Raw genomic sequence first — 16,124 nt, 5'->3', positions numbered from 1 at the left:
TGGTAGACCTGCATTTGGCCCCAGCTTTCATTTTATATTAGAACTAGAATTGTACCATGGCTTTACTGAGCAGTTTCCCCTGGCAATGGAAACGATGAGACTGTGAGAAGGTAAATTTGGAATCATTGTTTGAAATCGTGGGGCAGCACAGTGGCACAATGGTTAGCACTGCTGCCTCACAGCGCCAGGCACCCGAGTTCAATTCTGCCCTTGGATGACTGTGTGGAATTTGCACGTTCTCCCCGTGTCTGCATGGGTTTCCTCCAGGTGCTCCGATTTCCTCTCACGCTCCAAAGATGTGCAGGTTAGGTTGACTGGCCATGATAAATTGCTCCTTAGTGTCAGAGGGGTTAGGACTGTAAATATGTGGGGTGACAGGGATGGGATCTGGGTGGGATTGTTGTCAGTGCAGGCTTGATAGGCCAAATGGCTTCCTTCTGCACTGTGGATTCTATGATCTGTGAGGTTCCAAGGCGTGGAACCCTCCCATGAAAATAATATGGGTCATTTCCATCCCAAGTCCCTCCTCTTTTAATGATTGTGACACCCCCCAATCCCCCCTGCACTTGTCTTACCACAAGCCAAGACGGACTGATACTGAACTGGTCTGATGGTGGCTAGCAGTCTTGGGGGTATCCATTTGACACCCACAGTTCACAGATTCCATCTACCATATATATGCATGTAAAAGTCTCATTTAGGTAACTATTTCCCCCTTTTGTACACATTCAACCTGTATAAACATTTTACCTGTGACCCTTTTTTTAGATCAAAGGTCATGGACTTGATTTGTATGAGGAGTTGATTTTTTACGACTAATATTTTTGAAACATTCGACCCTTGCTTGACTTAGTCCCAACTGAGGTCCAAACAAAAGGATTGCAATGGAATTAGATTAGATCAACACATTAAAATAATTCATATTAATTACCATTCATAACCTGATACTTTAATAATCTGACAAAATTTGTAACTTGAACATAAAAACATTTTAAACGTTACTTCGTGACATCAAATCGTTAACATCTCCAGGATTATACTTACGATGTTTGGGCTTTGATGCCTGAAAAACCTTGATCAGCTTTTCTAGGGGTAAATACAGTCTTAGAATCCCTACAGTGCAGAAGGAGGCCATTCAGCCCATCAGATCTGTACCAGCTCTCTAGTAGAGCAGCTGACCCGGAGTCTATCCCCTTAACCCCACGTATTTACCCCCAATCCTCCTACACCTCTGACACTAACGGGCAATAGTGCACGGCTAATCCACCTAACCTGCAAATCTTTGGACTGTGGAAGGAAACTGGGGCACCCCAGAGGAAACACATGCAGACAGGGGGGAGAATGTTCAAACTCCACACTGATAGTCACCGAAGATCGGAATCAAACACGGGTTCCTGGTGCTGAGAGACAGCAATGCTAATCACTGTGCCACCATGCTACCCCATCTGAAAAATTATAGTCTTTTGGACGAAAGGGAATGCCAATCACTTTTATACAAGGTCGACTTTTACAAAAGAATATATGATGAATGCAGCCAGGACCTCAAAATGGTTCCAATTGTATGGGGACAATATATAGCCAGGACAGGATGCTGCACCAGTCAACTCCTCAAAACTTAAAATTGACTCCATTAATTTTACAGAAATGCTGATTGGGAAAATGGCAAAACGAATCAATGATTTTTATCAGCATGCAATCCATTTTCTAATGCGGTACACAAAACCTAAAGTGAATTAGTCACACTGGTATGACTGCAGTAAGCTGTTGGTTATACCTGAGCCTAACTCCCTGCAAATCAGTATAGATTCCCTGAGATAAAAAGCTTAATCTCTCTTCAATTTAGAATGAAAGAAAAAGAACAGAATTATTATGAATTGCATTATAAGAGGATTAACAAGAAAAAACAAAGAAAGAAAAAGAGATGTATCCATAAGTTATGGCACAGAAAGAGGCCATTCACAGAATCACAGAATTGTTACAGCACAGGAGGCCATTCAGCCCATCATGCCTGTAATAACCAGAAAAGAAAAAGGAACTGGCTGCATCATCGAAGGAGTATTCAGGAATGGGTTCTGTCTGTCTTACAATTTCAACAGATATGGAAACAGGAAATCTAAGTTTTTTTATTCATTTGTGGGACATTGGGCATTTCTGGCTGGCCAACATTTATTGTCCATCCCTAGTTGCCCTTGTTCAACGGCAGTTGAGAGTCAACCACATTGCTGTGGCTTGGGTGTCACATGTAGGCCAGACCAGGTAAGAACAGCCAATTGCCTTCCTTAAAGGACATTAGCGAACCAGATGCACTTTTCCAACAATCGACAATGGTTTCATGGTCATCAGTAGATTCTTAACTACAGATTTTTTTTCCCTATTGAATTCATATTCCACCATTTGCCATGGTGGGATTTGAACCTGGTCCCGGGAACATGAGCTGAGTTTTCTGGGTTAATAATCATCTAGCGATAATACCACTAGGTCACTACCTCCCCTAAATGATAAGCTGAGATCTCAGTTTACCTGAGGTCCAACAATAAGTGCATGAATCTGGAGCACAACTGTTGTTGACTTTAAAATGGAAGCAATTATTACAAGGAATAGCATAGCATTTAATTGGTGTTGCTGTATTACCTGAGCAATGTATTCAATGCACGTATTTATTTCCAATTAATCTTCCTTTCAGTCTGATGTGGGTGTTATTGCACATCTTCAGGGACGAGTGACTCTCACTTGTACAAATTTCAATTTCTTTTTGCAGAACCCACTTTATTGGAGAGATTGTTACCAACTCGAGAAATGAATATATGTAGATCAAAAGAACATGCATGGTACACAAAATAGGAGTTCTTACTTCCACGCAGAAGAGTCAGTTGTAAAGCCTGGTGGATAGTGTCATTTTATTTCAATGAAGTTAATGATTTACTATTCAGATCATTTCTATTCTGTAGAAGTGTCACAGAAATTGTATACTCCATTTGAATTGTTGCCTAATGGAATGCACCTATCACAGATTTCAAAAAATTTTCCAAGAAACCCAATTTATTACAGGATAATTTGATTTCAGAAAAGACTTTGATCTCGCAAAAGAAGTGTCACTGTTTTTGAACCAAGAAACCCATATGTGTAACACCTGTGTCTTCACATTTTTTTTCACCCCACATCCCTTTTAGTCCGTCCAATGGCTTCATTACAAGGTAATTACTCAGAATGTTTGGGGCAACAGTTCACAATGTAATATATTAATTTTTTCATGCTCTGGCTTGTCTTCAGACAGATTTACTGGATATACAATAACAGTGTTGTAATGCTCCTCACCATTTTAGCCCATTAGGGAATGTTGTACATATTAGCCAATTAATATTACTAGTCAGCTGCCTGCCCACTATTGTTGGATTAGCAGATGGAAAAGCATCTGCGTACCACAAGTCCTTTCTGTAAAGTAATTTTTAAGAACAAATAAAATCTAATTAAGTTATATAAGGTCCCCACTGAGTTTCTCCAGTGTGTACACCATAAGGATCAAAATCTTGAGGTCCTAGCCATGCCCAAAAAAGGAATCACAATGGTGCACAAATTAGAAAGCAGGAACCAGTCAAAATCCATTCACGGAGCATTTTTGGATTATGATATACACTGATATGTACCTAATGCCTTCTATTCTTCCCTCAGATTAGAGTGGTATTCGATGTGTGTGGCATAGGAGCATGATGCCTTGGACTACAAGTTACTGTGACAAAAAACAGAAAACCACACCACCAAAATTGATCAGCTCTTTCTTAGAACCTCTTCCAACAATTCTGACTGCACTTTTTTTACAACATCTCTGCTAAACCAATTATTACCATGTAAAAGTTCGTTTCCTAATAGAATAAAGGAATGAAAATTACTTCACTTTGCGTCATAACAGATGTGGTCTAGAAACAATGGAAATATTTTTATTTCTGTACATTTTTATGATAGGTACCATAAACATAACCTAGCTTTAAATGATAGCTTAAACATGTCACCTCTCATCACCATCCCTTTCAAAAACATTATTGATGTTGGAAGAATGGCAGTCAAAGGACTTGGTTTAATATCTTATGTACATTTGTCAGCAATTAATGTGTCACTTGTTTATTATGTTATTATTCATTTATGTCTTCTCATTGCTTTCTCTGAATAAAATAACTACAATACCCAACACTTCTGTTGGCTTTTTGTCAATGCAGTTTATTGAAATGATTAAACCATCACTTGTCCAAATGTCAGATTCAAAACGGCTGCAGAAGTTTGTTCATATTCGGCAGTTACTCTTGAACCTATACAATTGCTATTCTATGTCCTGTAAGGCTGGTTTGTTTCATTTATTTGTTAGTCACAAGTAGGCTTACATTAACACTGCAGTGAAGTTACTGTGAAAATCCCCTAGTCACCACATTCCGCTGCCTGTTCGGGTACACTGAAGGAGAATTTAGCATGGCCAATGCGCCAAACCAGCATGCCTTTCTGACTGTAAGAGAAAACCGGAGCACCCAGTGGAAACCCATGCAGGCACAAGGGAGAACAAGGAGACTCTTCACAGATAGAGACCCAAGCTGGGAATTGAACCCAGGTCTCTGACGCTGTGAGGCAGTAGTGCTAACCATTGTGCCACCGGCCCGAATTGTGCAAGGCATAATAATTCACACTGTGCCTTGAAATAATGTAAATATACAAAGCATCACAAATGCACTTGAGTCATCTTTCTGTCACTGCATTTTGTTTTATTGGGGAAAAGCTTGTGTGCTGGCATGTTTGCAGTCGTCATACAAAAGGAAACACATCTACAAATTTGGATAATTTATACAAATAGAACAATCTCAAAAAATAAAACTTTTAATTTAGTAAACACGTTCTGTGCTCTTTAGCACCGTCTGGAATTACTCCACTGTATGCAATCCCTGAGCAGCAACACAAATGTATTAATTTATCAACTTTTCTCCTGAACCTGAAAGCGTTGGCCAGGAAGAGAGAAAGTCTCCCCCTGCATGGCTTAGGTTTCACCCTTAACTCTTGGACAGAACCATGAATGAATCATTGCTACAACACAATGCCAACAAAGCCAGAGCAATTAGTCACTTCTGCCACGCAATCACACAAAAGAAGAAAAAAAAGTCCCTGCTGTTTGATTTAAATGTGAGAAGTACAGATGCAAAGTGACATATTTGTGTTGTGACTCAGAAGTCGTAGAAATACACCTGCTCCGTGGTCAGTAAAATTAATTAAATGCATTCAGTCGATCAAGAAACAACAGATGTAAACAAACCAAAAGTAACACAGCGAAAGAACAAATGCAGCTTGTGAATTTTTTTTTCCTTTATCCCCTAAAATACCAACAAATATGCCTTTACCAAAATGTATTTAATTCAAAAGCAAAGGGTTCTGCTATTGCTAAAGGAGAAGGGGATGCAATTTAATGTTTCATTTCTCGTTCCCTTCTAATTACAGTAACTCATACTCAATGACAAGGCCCGATATCATTTTGCCAAAACCAACATCGAAGCAGCTTACGCGCACTTGTTTACAGTACTCCGGAGCCATACATAACAGGTCGAACATGAAAGACGCCTTTGCAGATGTGGACACACTTTACAAATCCTCGACTTCAAGGCTGAATAGCCATCGTGCAGATAATTCAGCAGAGCCCTCCTGAGTCGTCCGTCATCCCCGACAGGTAGGTGCCCCCATCCAGAAAGCCTTTGACAATTTGTTAAAACAAAGACTTGTCTGCAACTTGCTTACAAGTGGTAAGCCACAGCAAAAATAATCAGCCACTTGGAGATGCAGAGTAGACAGGCACTGTTGAGCTAACACTATGTGAGCCAGGCAACGGGTGTCAGGTGTGGGGAAGTCTTGAGGCTGATGTGTTCCAAATGGGACAAAAAAAAGTAAATTTGTTAACAATGTTTAACTTCATCCATTATTCCCTAAAGCATCCGTTATTCCCTAATTTGCTTCATTAAGTGCTCTAATTAGCTGTTGGTTAGTCAGAACCAAGGAAGACCAAGCTTTTGTGAAATCCGGGATCAGAATTCCAGGGGAAGACCTCTCAAATCCACCACCCAGTTCCATTGCCTCCAGTACCGGTCTCCATCATTTATGGGAGCTTCCCATTAGCTTTGTAAGGGGCGAAACCCACAACTGCCTGGAAGAGACTAGGGTCAGAGAGTGGGTGCGTAGACCCAGGGTCTCCGATACAGCTGGTTCCATTCTTTCAGTTCAGCAGAGCCCTGGTGCATCACTGGAAGTCAGTACACCAAGTGCGTTGGGATATGACAGCGTTCAGAAGGGTGAATGAGGGCCTCCATTGTGGGCGAGTTGCCCGGACATTTAAATAAAGGATTTTTTGTTAAAATCTTTGAAAGGATGATGGAGGCTCCCTCTCTGAAGGTCAGGCGGATGCCAGAGTTTCTAGCATTCTTGGGAAAGCAAGTGCAGGAGGTGCAGCCGGCATGTCCCATAATAACCGAGTGTTTCCTACTGACTTTGCAAACTCCAATTGGGCCAGTGCTGGAGGCCATTGCCCGGGTTGTGACCAGAGGCTTTTCAGCCCTCCCATCTTTGCTAATCCCTTCTCATTTTGAAAGTCCATCTGCTTAAGTTTTACCATCTCTTTTTTTTTGCACATTCAAGCCTTGTTTCTCCATGATGTTCCGCAGTTTGCGAAGGTTAGACTGGGTAATGGCGTCATCAGGCTTGAGTTGAAGAGCGCGGAGGTAGTTAGCCTCAGCCTCATGCAGTTTTCCGTTCAGATGTAGAATGGCTCCCAGGTTCATCAATGCTACGGGGTACTGTCACAAAAGAGAAGACAGGGTGAGAGGGAAAACAGAAACACTCTGTGAACACGGACTAAGAATTGAAAGCAAAAAATAAACAACTGCTCAGTTAATCAGTCTTTCATACAGATGGGGTGGTAGAGTGGCACTGTGGTTAGCACTGCTGCCTCACAGCACCAAGGGTTTGAGTTCAATTCTGGCTTTGGGTGACTGTCTGTGTGATGTTTGCACATTCTTCCAGTGTCAAGGGGAAGGCAAGATCAGGATATTGAACTTGATGATCGGCCATGATCAAAATGAATGGCAGAGCAGGCTTGAAGGGCTGAATGGCCTATTCCTGCTTCTACTTTCTATACCTGTGTGGGTTTACTCTGGTTTCCTCTGACAGAGATGCCAGCGTTGGACTGGGGAAAACACAGTAAGAAGTCTCACAACACCGGGTTTAAGTCCAACCAGTTTATTTGATAGTAATCTCACAAGTTTTCGGAAACGGTGTTCCTTCGTCAGGGTGTGTGGAAGGTTCTGGTCAGAGAAAGGCATATAAAGACACACACAGTTTACAGAATACTGATTAGAATACAAGCCTTTGCAGCTAACCTGCTAACCTTGCATTCTAATCAGTATTCTGTAAACTGTGTGTCTTTATATGCCCTTCTCTGACCAGAACCTTCCATACACCTGACAAAGGAACACCGTTTTTGAAAGCTTGTGGGATTACTATCAAATAAACTGGTTGGACTTAAACCTGGTGTTGTGAGACTTCTTACTGTGTTTCCTCTGACAGTCCAGAGATGTGCAGGTTAGGTAGATTGGCCATGCTAAATTGCCCCTTAGTGTCCAAAGATGGATAGATTGGTTGTGATTACAGGGATAGACAGAGGGTAGGACCTGGGTGGGATACTTTTTCAGACAATTGGTGCAGATTTGATGGGCTGAATGGCCTCTTTCTGCATTGCAGGGATACTATTCTATTCCATGACAATGTGAAAGTTCAAAGAGTATTTTGTAAAATCCAAAATCAATTGACTTTTAAATGTGGCTACCAGTTATATTTCAGGAACAGCAGACACTTAGGACACATTATTATCTACGTACAAAGTTTGTGGAGTATATTTTCACTGCCATTGCCTGAGTGACAATCCAGCAATGTGAAACTGGTCATCCATCCATTGTAGAACACAACCAGATTTCATCTTGTTGAAATGAAATGATATCTGGTTTGTTCTACAACGTCAGTGAGCTGCATTGCTAGATAATCACCCAGGCAGGGAAGATGAAGAGTTGCTTACTCTACGTTGAAAAGGCACACTGTTTCCAGTTCAACTTTCCATTAAAAAGACATTGCAAACTGAAATCATATTTGCAATACATGAGCCTCAAGTTGACAAAAACACTTCAGTACCAGCCCTGGGAATAAACCTACGGCACATCAGAACAAGGAATTACATCCAAGTGCAGTGCTACATGGCCTCGTAACATAAACTGCGGTATATTCAACATTTTGTTACCCACTGCACCAGACTGGTGCCTAAGTTATGGAAGAGTGAAGGTAGATACAAATGCTCAATGAACAAGTTTCATCTTCTTGGTAGACTTGAGGGATTTTGCAGTGGTCATTATCATTCCAACTGTGAGACTGAGAGCAGCTTCTATCACCGTCACATATTCTATTCAACACAGAAATCCAGATGTTGCTGTCAGTGATTCTTTGTTACTCCGCAGGGTGCGGTGTTGAAATTCCCACAGACAGAGATCTTCTGAAATCATTTAAATTGGCATGGATGCCGGCTTTATCGGCTGCTGGGCTCACTGCACAGAACTTGATGTGAAGTTGTCATGGTTGAATTGGGGTAAGCACAGTAAGTAGTTTCACAACACCAGGTTGCACAGACCTTGAAAAAGTTAGGCCATGTTGAACGATGTGCAACTGAGACACAGCAATGTGCAAAATTCATGACTACTGTTGCACTCTGGTCCTAAAAAAATGAGTGTTAGAATTTATGGAATGTCAATTATCTCGATTAGGATTTTTTTAAAAATTCCACGAATGTTTTAAATAATTTTTTTTCTTCATTCACAGGACAAGGGCATCACTGGCTGGCCAGCATTTATTGCCCATCCCTAGTTCCCCTTGGAGGACAGTTGAGAGTCAAACACATTGCTGTGGCTCTGGGGTCACATGTAGGCCAAAACTGGCAAAGATGGAAGACTTCCTTCCTTAAAAGACTCAAGTGAACCAAATCGGTTTTTCCCAACAATCATTAGTAGATTCTAAATTCCAGATTCTGTTCATTGAATTCAAATTCCACTACCTGCCGTGGGAGGATTTGAATCCATGTCCCCAGAACATTAGCTGAGTTTCTGGATTAATAGGCTAGTGATAATACCACCAGGCCATTGCCTCCTCATAAAATTTGGGTTATGGTAGTTCAGCTTCTACCTTAATACCATGTGCCTGTCACAATTTTTACTTCACTATTTGCGTAATGGTCAAAAAAAAGTGAAACATAATCGGCGCTTTTTTGCTTTCTTGTTTGCTGTCTGAGAGAATTCTCTAATGTGATGTGTTGCTTGGTCTGCTTCAATGACATCACTGTTGCCAAGCAGCAAGGGCAGGATGTACCATCTGGGGGCTGAAAACTGAATTCAGGACTGTTTCTAGGTCCCCAATGTGTCCCCAGAGGCCGTCAGTGGCTCCTTGTGATTTTCATGGGAGCATCCTATTAATTAGGCAAGCAATAAATCCAGCAGCCAAGCAGGCTCTGGAAGCTGGAGGGCCAGGCTGCAATGCAAGGTAACTCATGGAGGTGGCGCTTTAGTCGGAGGTGTCCACGCTCCAACATTTCAAAATCTAAATTAGAAAATGCAGTCAGGGCACCACTGTGGGAGGAAACATCTCTTCACCTCTACAAGATAGGTCATAGCTGTTCCTGCAAGCAGGCAGGTGGGGAGAACCCCTAACCCTGTCTGAACTGATGGCCAACCGGTCCGTGACCTAAAGGGCATCTCCAGACACCTAAACTGCTCCCTGCCACCTGTGGGAATTGAAAGTTGACTAGTATTGCCAGTCGGTCTTTTTTTCATTGGTTTAAGTGGTTCTCAGTGAGCTATGTGGGTGACCTGTTGCAGTCACCTCCCCCAACCCCGGCCTTGACAGAGCCTGGAAATCCGGTCCCAGAGATCCCAGCGAGCTGATGTTGGAATCAATATTCACCAGGAATTTGACAACCCACACCACAGAGGTCACTGGTTCTTTCTTTGAGGTCAGCAGTGAGCATTGTAACTTCACTGATGACTGTAAAATGCAGGGCCAACGTCTTTTGCAACATTTTATATGAAGAAAGAAAAATCATTTTTCTTACTGATTCTGAAAAATTGCTGAGGCATCATTCTATCGTCAGCAATATAGCCAACAGCACCCTTTATACAATGGAAATAAAAGGCAGGACAGGTGTAAAATAAGCAGGCAAATTGATACCGCACATCAGCCCCTCCAAACCAGCTGGAGTTGATTTTCTTCTTTCTACTTTCCTCTTCTCAGCTCAGATTAGCACCCGTTTTCCCGCAAGTCAACCTGCATCTTTCGCGTCATTGTTCACATTGCCATCCTTCTCCCCTTCAACTCCCTTAATTCTGCGGAGTTTGCACATTTTCCCAGTGTCTGTGTGGGTTTCCTCCGGATGCTCCGGTTTCCTCTCACAGTACAAACATGTGTGGGTTAGGTAGATTGTCCATGTGAAATTGCCCCTTATTGTCAAGGGGACTAGCTGGGGTAAACGCATGGGGTTATGGGGATTGGGCCTGGGTGGGATTGTGGTCGGTGCTGAATCGATGGGCCAAACGCACTATATGATTTTCTCTGACCCTTCTTATCAGCCCCTCTCCCTGTCAAACTTAGACTTTTCCCACACCTCCTCCAGTTCATTCTGACACACAGCTCCCCCCTCCAAACTCATTCCAAATGGGATTCTTCTTCCAACCCCACCCCAGCTCAGACTGTTACTTCACCATCCAACTAAAAGATGCCACAGTTTTTCATTAATTTTTTTTCAATTCAAAACTGCACTCTTCCTTCACCTTCAGTTAATATTCTCCCTCCCCACCTCAATCCCAAAGTGGCCCAGGTTTTTCCTTGAAAGTGCTACTCGTGCTTTTTGCTGCTTCTACGTGGCATTATAACTACCCTCCCCCACACTATCCTCCCCATCCCCATTTCCTAATTATGAAACGCGGATGGTTACCATGCTTTGATATAGTAATCAAGGCGAAATCCTGACCATTTGGAGTTAGAAACACCTGGCCCTTTAGTAAAAGGAAATTACTTCATATATCTGAGACATAGTAGGTATGTGCACTTTATTTCCAGTGTGCTGTCATATCACAGCATTTAAAGCCCAAGAGTAGAGCTACGACAGGAAAGGCGCTTTAATTTAAGTGGTTTAATTTACTGGGGTGGAACCATATTTATTCATTGTCAAACAGGACAGGAAGTGTTGGTGTGCAGCCAATTTCCCCTGCTGGTTTACAGAGAGGAATATAGTCACATCTTTAGTAATCTGAGACATTCACGCACCAGCCTTGGCTTTCCAGCACCGGTCTCCAGTTTCACAAAGACCTTGTTCCTGGGACAACGCAATCAACCAAACCACCCCCCACCCAGCCAAAAACATTTCTCTCATTTTTATCCACCCTGTTGCCATGCACCTTCCGTGGCTAAGACAAGCTGTCAAAAGGGATTCATAGCTCTCCAAGTCCTGAATAGGAAACCCTGTTGATCACATCCACAATTCACAGGGCCTTCTTTGCAACTTGATTTGCTCGTTCATTTTCATTGTAAATGATCTCTGACATTATATTTGCTCCAGGATACGCACCACTTTCATTATGTTTGTACGCATTGTGGCTCACAAGATTAATGAGCAATATAACGGTAAATGAATGTATATTGGTGAAGTTTCTCAGACTGTCCTTTATTGAGTGCAGCTAATGAAACTTTTCACCTCATCAATAAAGACAGTCATTAATGTTGGAGTTCAATAATCCACTGCTGCTTGACTTCCATAAGAACTGACACCACCTACAGCTTTGCTGGTCAAAAGACTCGCTTCATTTCTTGCACTGGATGACATATTTTATAAAGTGAGCAAAAGAGCAGAAAAATGCAACATTGAGGCGAAGATGCTAAACTCACGAAAACCTTGAAATCCACAAGAGGGTAAATTAATCATCAGGCCGTATCCAATGCAATGCTCGCTTGAACAAGGAAACTCCAAGATGGTTGGGGAAAATCAGAGTCTGTTATCAAAAAATGCCCTCCTTTTGCGTCCGTTCCAAGTTAATATCAGCTACAGACGTGGAGGGAACCTATCTCAGAATGAAACTGAGGTTAAAGGGGTGGGGGAGAAAGTTAAAAAAAACACTTTTTAGAGGTTTGTTCAAATGTTTACCACAAGCCAATCAAGCTGAATAGAAATTGGGACTGGAATAAATAAATATACTTGGAGACGACATCATTGATTTTTAGAGGTACAGAATCAGCCTTGGCAAGGTGAGCGCTGTTGAGTTTGTGCCATTTGGTAAACAAACAAATAAAATGTCTGTTGAATTATATTTGTTGTAGGCGCAGGGGTCAGAAAGTCCCCACAGCTACTGATTGACAATCAACTGCCACGTAGTCGTGGCCAAGTCCATTTCTGGGTGGTCATATCAATCACCGTGTGCCTAAAACTTTTTTTCATTAGGATTTTGATTTTTCCTGTGTGGCGTATGGTAGTTTCCATCTGGCTTTATATTTGTTACTCAATGTAATACACGGAGTCATGAAAAAAAAAATGACTGGTAATTGTCAGTCTGGCATGCACAAAAATTCCATGTTTGGCATCCCCGCGAATACAAACGATATAACATCTAACAAATTTGAATGGTAACAAACTGATTCCAGTCTGCAAAGCTCCACTGACCACAGAGATTTACAAACTATGCAGACCTTTTTATTATAATTTCTGTGCTTTGCCTGGAGGTGTAATTCTAGACTGAATATCCTGTGATTGTTTGTATGAAATGACATTGGATAGAAACATTTTACAGTGAAAAATGTTACTACCCACATAGTTCTGACGGGCGAAGCGAAAGTTTGTCATAAGGCTTTGGATTTGAAAGTACAAATTCATTGGTTTCCCATTAACAGCACATATGTTGTCTGGGTCATGGCATTAAAGGCAAAAAAGGGAGGGTATTTTGAAAGTCCGAACTCAATGTAGACACCAAGAAAGCAAAATGTAACAATACACTGAACCTTTTTGCCTAATGCATTTCAGACAAAACTTCAAAGCGTTCTTTTTCAGGCACAGAAGAGAAAGTAACTTAGCAGATGTTGGAGAAATGGCTCCTCCAATTGCAGCTGTTCAGAATAATGTACATGTGTGGTGGTGGGAAAAGAAGTCCTCAACAGAAAGGCAGCTACATAAAACGTGAAGAAGGAAACGCAGCAGAGCTTCTGATATCGGTTTCTTGGGCTCTTGGAAGCAAGGTTCCCTGAATGCTCAGTTATTTTTTATTTATTCATCCACAAGGTGTAGGTATTATTGGCTGCAGACCTGCATTTGTTTCCATCCCTCATTACCCTTGAGAAGGTGGTGGTGAGCTGTCAGTTGAACCACTGCAATTCACGTGGCGTCAGTATACCCACAGCGCTGTCAGAGAGGGAATTCTAGGATTTTGAATCTTCAGCAGTGAAGGAACAGTGATATATTTTCAAGTCAGGACGGTGACTGGCTTGGAGGGGAACTTGCAAGCGGTGTATTCCCATAAATCTACTGCTTTTGTCCTTCTGGAGGTCATGTGTTTGAAAAATGCTGTTGAAGGAATGTGGTTAAGTTGTTTCAATGCATCTTGCAGTTTGAACACATTGCTGTCCTTGGATATCGGAGGTAAGAAAATCGCCACAGTCCCAGATAATGACAGGCTGCCCTCCTTTTGAGGGGGAGGGCTAAGTGGTGGTGATTTAACTCAGGTGAGGGACAAGGTTGAAAAGACTGGACCTTCATGAATAACCTTGGTTAAGCTCAGTTGGCTGGGCAGCTGGTTAGTGATGCAGAGTGGTGCAAATAGTGTGGGTTCAATTCCTGTACTGGCTGAGGTTTTTCATGAAGGTTCCACCTTTGCAATCTTGCCTCTCACCTGAGGTGTGGTGATCCTCAGGTTAAAACACCAGTAGTCAGCTTTTCAATTCAAAGGGGAGAACAGCCTATGGTTATCTGGGACTATGGCAATTTTACCTTTACTATTTATATTAGTGGGGTGGAGGAGAGGTGAATGGTTAAAGTGGCGGATGGGGTGCCAATCAAATGGACCACATTGCCCTGGATGGCATTGAGCCTCTGGAATGTTGTTGGAGTTGCCTTCATCCAGGCGAGTCCAAAGTATTTCATCACACACCTGACGGCCTTGTAGATGGTGGAAAGCTAAATCTTGCTTTTTGTATGTTACCGTGCTTTGCACTATAACTGTGCCATGTGCATAACAGCTGCATCTTCTGTGCTAATTCTTTGAAGGGTATCCCTTGTAACGCTGACACTAGATATCAACAGGACAGGCACAGCCAGTGTTTAAAACTTAATTTTTATGAATTTTATGTTCATCCACATGAAGGAATTTATGCTCTGGACACGCAGGGTGAGATTTTCCAGCCATGCTCGCTCCAAGACAGCAAAATCCCACCCGAGGTCAACAGACCTTTACATGGTCTGCACACCACCCACCCCCACACCAATCCCCACCCCCCCACTACAATTCTCGTGGCGGCTGGACAGGAAAAGTCCGCCTCCAATGTCAGCTTCAATCATTGCCCTATCATTCAATAATGCTGCCTTGAAGCACCTTGGAATGTTCTCCTATGTTAGGGGTGTTAGATAAATGCAAGTTGTTATTGTGTCATGTTAACCTCTTGCTATTTCAGAAGAGCACACCTGCGTGCCATTATTCTGCAGCTTCTCCATGGGAAATAGTCAGTTCAGTGAATGCCAACCAGGACACATTTGTCAGGAAAGATGGTTTAAAGTCTCATCTAAATGATGACACTTCTGACACTGCAGTAATCCAGCTGTACAACATGTATCTGCCCAGATTACATACTACGGATCTGGTGGGAAGTTTGAAACCATGACCTTTTAACTTAGAGGCCAATGTTTTGCCATTAGGCCAAAGGCTGTCACCAAATTGAAACAATGGACAGAGATATAGGTGATATTGAAGATCATAAATTTAATACAATGGACAAAGGGAGCTAGTGGAAATCAGTGAGGACAGGAACTCAGTAAGAATAGGGCTTGATGCAGACATCATGCAAGTAAAAATGTAGCGATCCCATGACAATATATAAAATGATTGAGGACAATCACCCCATGTCTTGGCTAATATTTATCTACCCTCCAAAGTTACTGAAAGACTTCTGTTCATTTAGCACGGAGCTGTTTCTGGGATCTTGCTGTATGCAAATTGCCTGCCACACTTACTTGTATAAGGGCAATATTTCAAAGGCTATTTACTGGCTGTGAAACACTTCCAGATGCCCCAATCATATTAAAAACACCAGAGAAATGTATTTTTTAAATTTCCTTTGAGTTGGGATTTTGTGAGGGCGGAGCTGAGCAAGGAGGGAATTAGTAAAATCAAGTTTGACGGAAACATTGACATTATAACAACTTCAGAGGCGTGCCTGAGCAAAGGCTGGAGATGGATAACATAAAGCTGATTAAGAGAATTATAGGGTGTGAAATTTTAAACACAGTTGCATCAAATTAGATGCCATTGAGGCGTAGCAGTGCAATGAATACTTTTGCAGTTTTCATATCTGCTATTTGATAGACATTTTCCCTTAGCATGATAAACGGATTGATTCAAGTCAATTTAAAATGTGGCAACCACTCTAATGTTCCAGGTAACCAAGTCTAAAGCCTCCCAGCAGCCTTGATTGTCACCAGGTTCCAACCACACTCATAGGTCAAGTTGAGTGACTTACGTGACACTGACATCCACCCGAGTATTGAGCCACAGCTTGGTGGAAGACAAATCCTTCCTTCAATTATTTACATTTGTTTTTCTATAAATAATTTGGTGCCAGATCTAGCAACTAAACCAAAGAATACTCTAGCTTTAAATCCTGTGAAATTGAAACCAGGCTCAGCACACTCTTCTCAGGAATAACTACCCTGACTGACATGATTTTCACCTCCATACCAACTTAATGCCAATTCATGCCCCCATTCACCACGCTTCGCTCTTACACCTCAATTCCAACCCATTCAGTAACAACAATGGTCAGACCTC

At 42.0% G+C, this 16,124-nt stretch overlaps 1 protein-coding gene across 2 annotated transcripts in view; it reads right to left on the bottom strand.

Annotated features, from left to right (window-relative positions):
* Positions 1 to 4,719: 4,719 nt before the first annotated feature.
* LOC145344208 (protein O-mannosyl-transferase TMTC2-like) overlaps positions 4,720 to 16,124 on the bottom strand; it is a 190,134-nt gene continuing 178,729 nt past the window's right edge. For both annotated transcript variants that reach the window (XM_080191174.1, XM_080191175.1), the window contains 2 exons: positions 6,629 to 6,812; positions 4,720 to 5,880 (listed from right to left, as the gene is read on the bottom strand). In XM_080191174.1, the coding sequence (XP_080047300.1) occupies positions 5,858 to 5,880; positions 6,629 to 6,812 (207 nt within the window). In that variant the 3' untranslated portion in view covers positions 4,720 to 5,857. The remainder of the gene's footprint in view (positions 5,881 to 6,628; positions 6,813 to 16,124) is intronic.

The sequence above is a fragment of the Carcharhinus amblyrhynchos genome, chromosome 6 (genome assembly GCF_965287045.1).
Source record: "Carcharhinus amblyrhynchos chromosome 6, sCarAmb.v2.hapA, whole genome shotgun sequence".
Lineage (NCBI taxonomy): Eukaryota > Metazoa > Chordata > Chondrichthyes > Carcharhiniformes > Carcharhinidae > Carcharhinus > Carcharhinus amblyrhynchos.
This window is presented reverse-complemented; position numbering and strand designations above follow the sequence as displayed.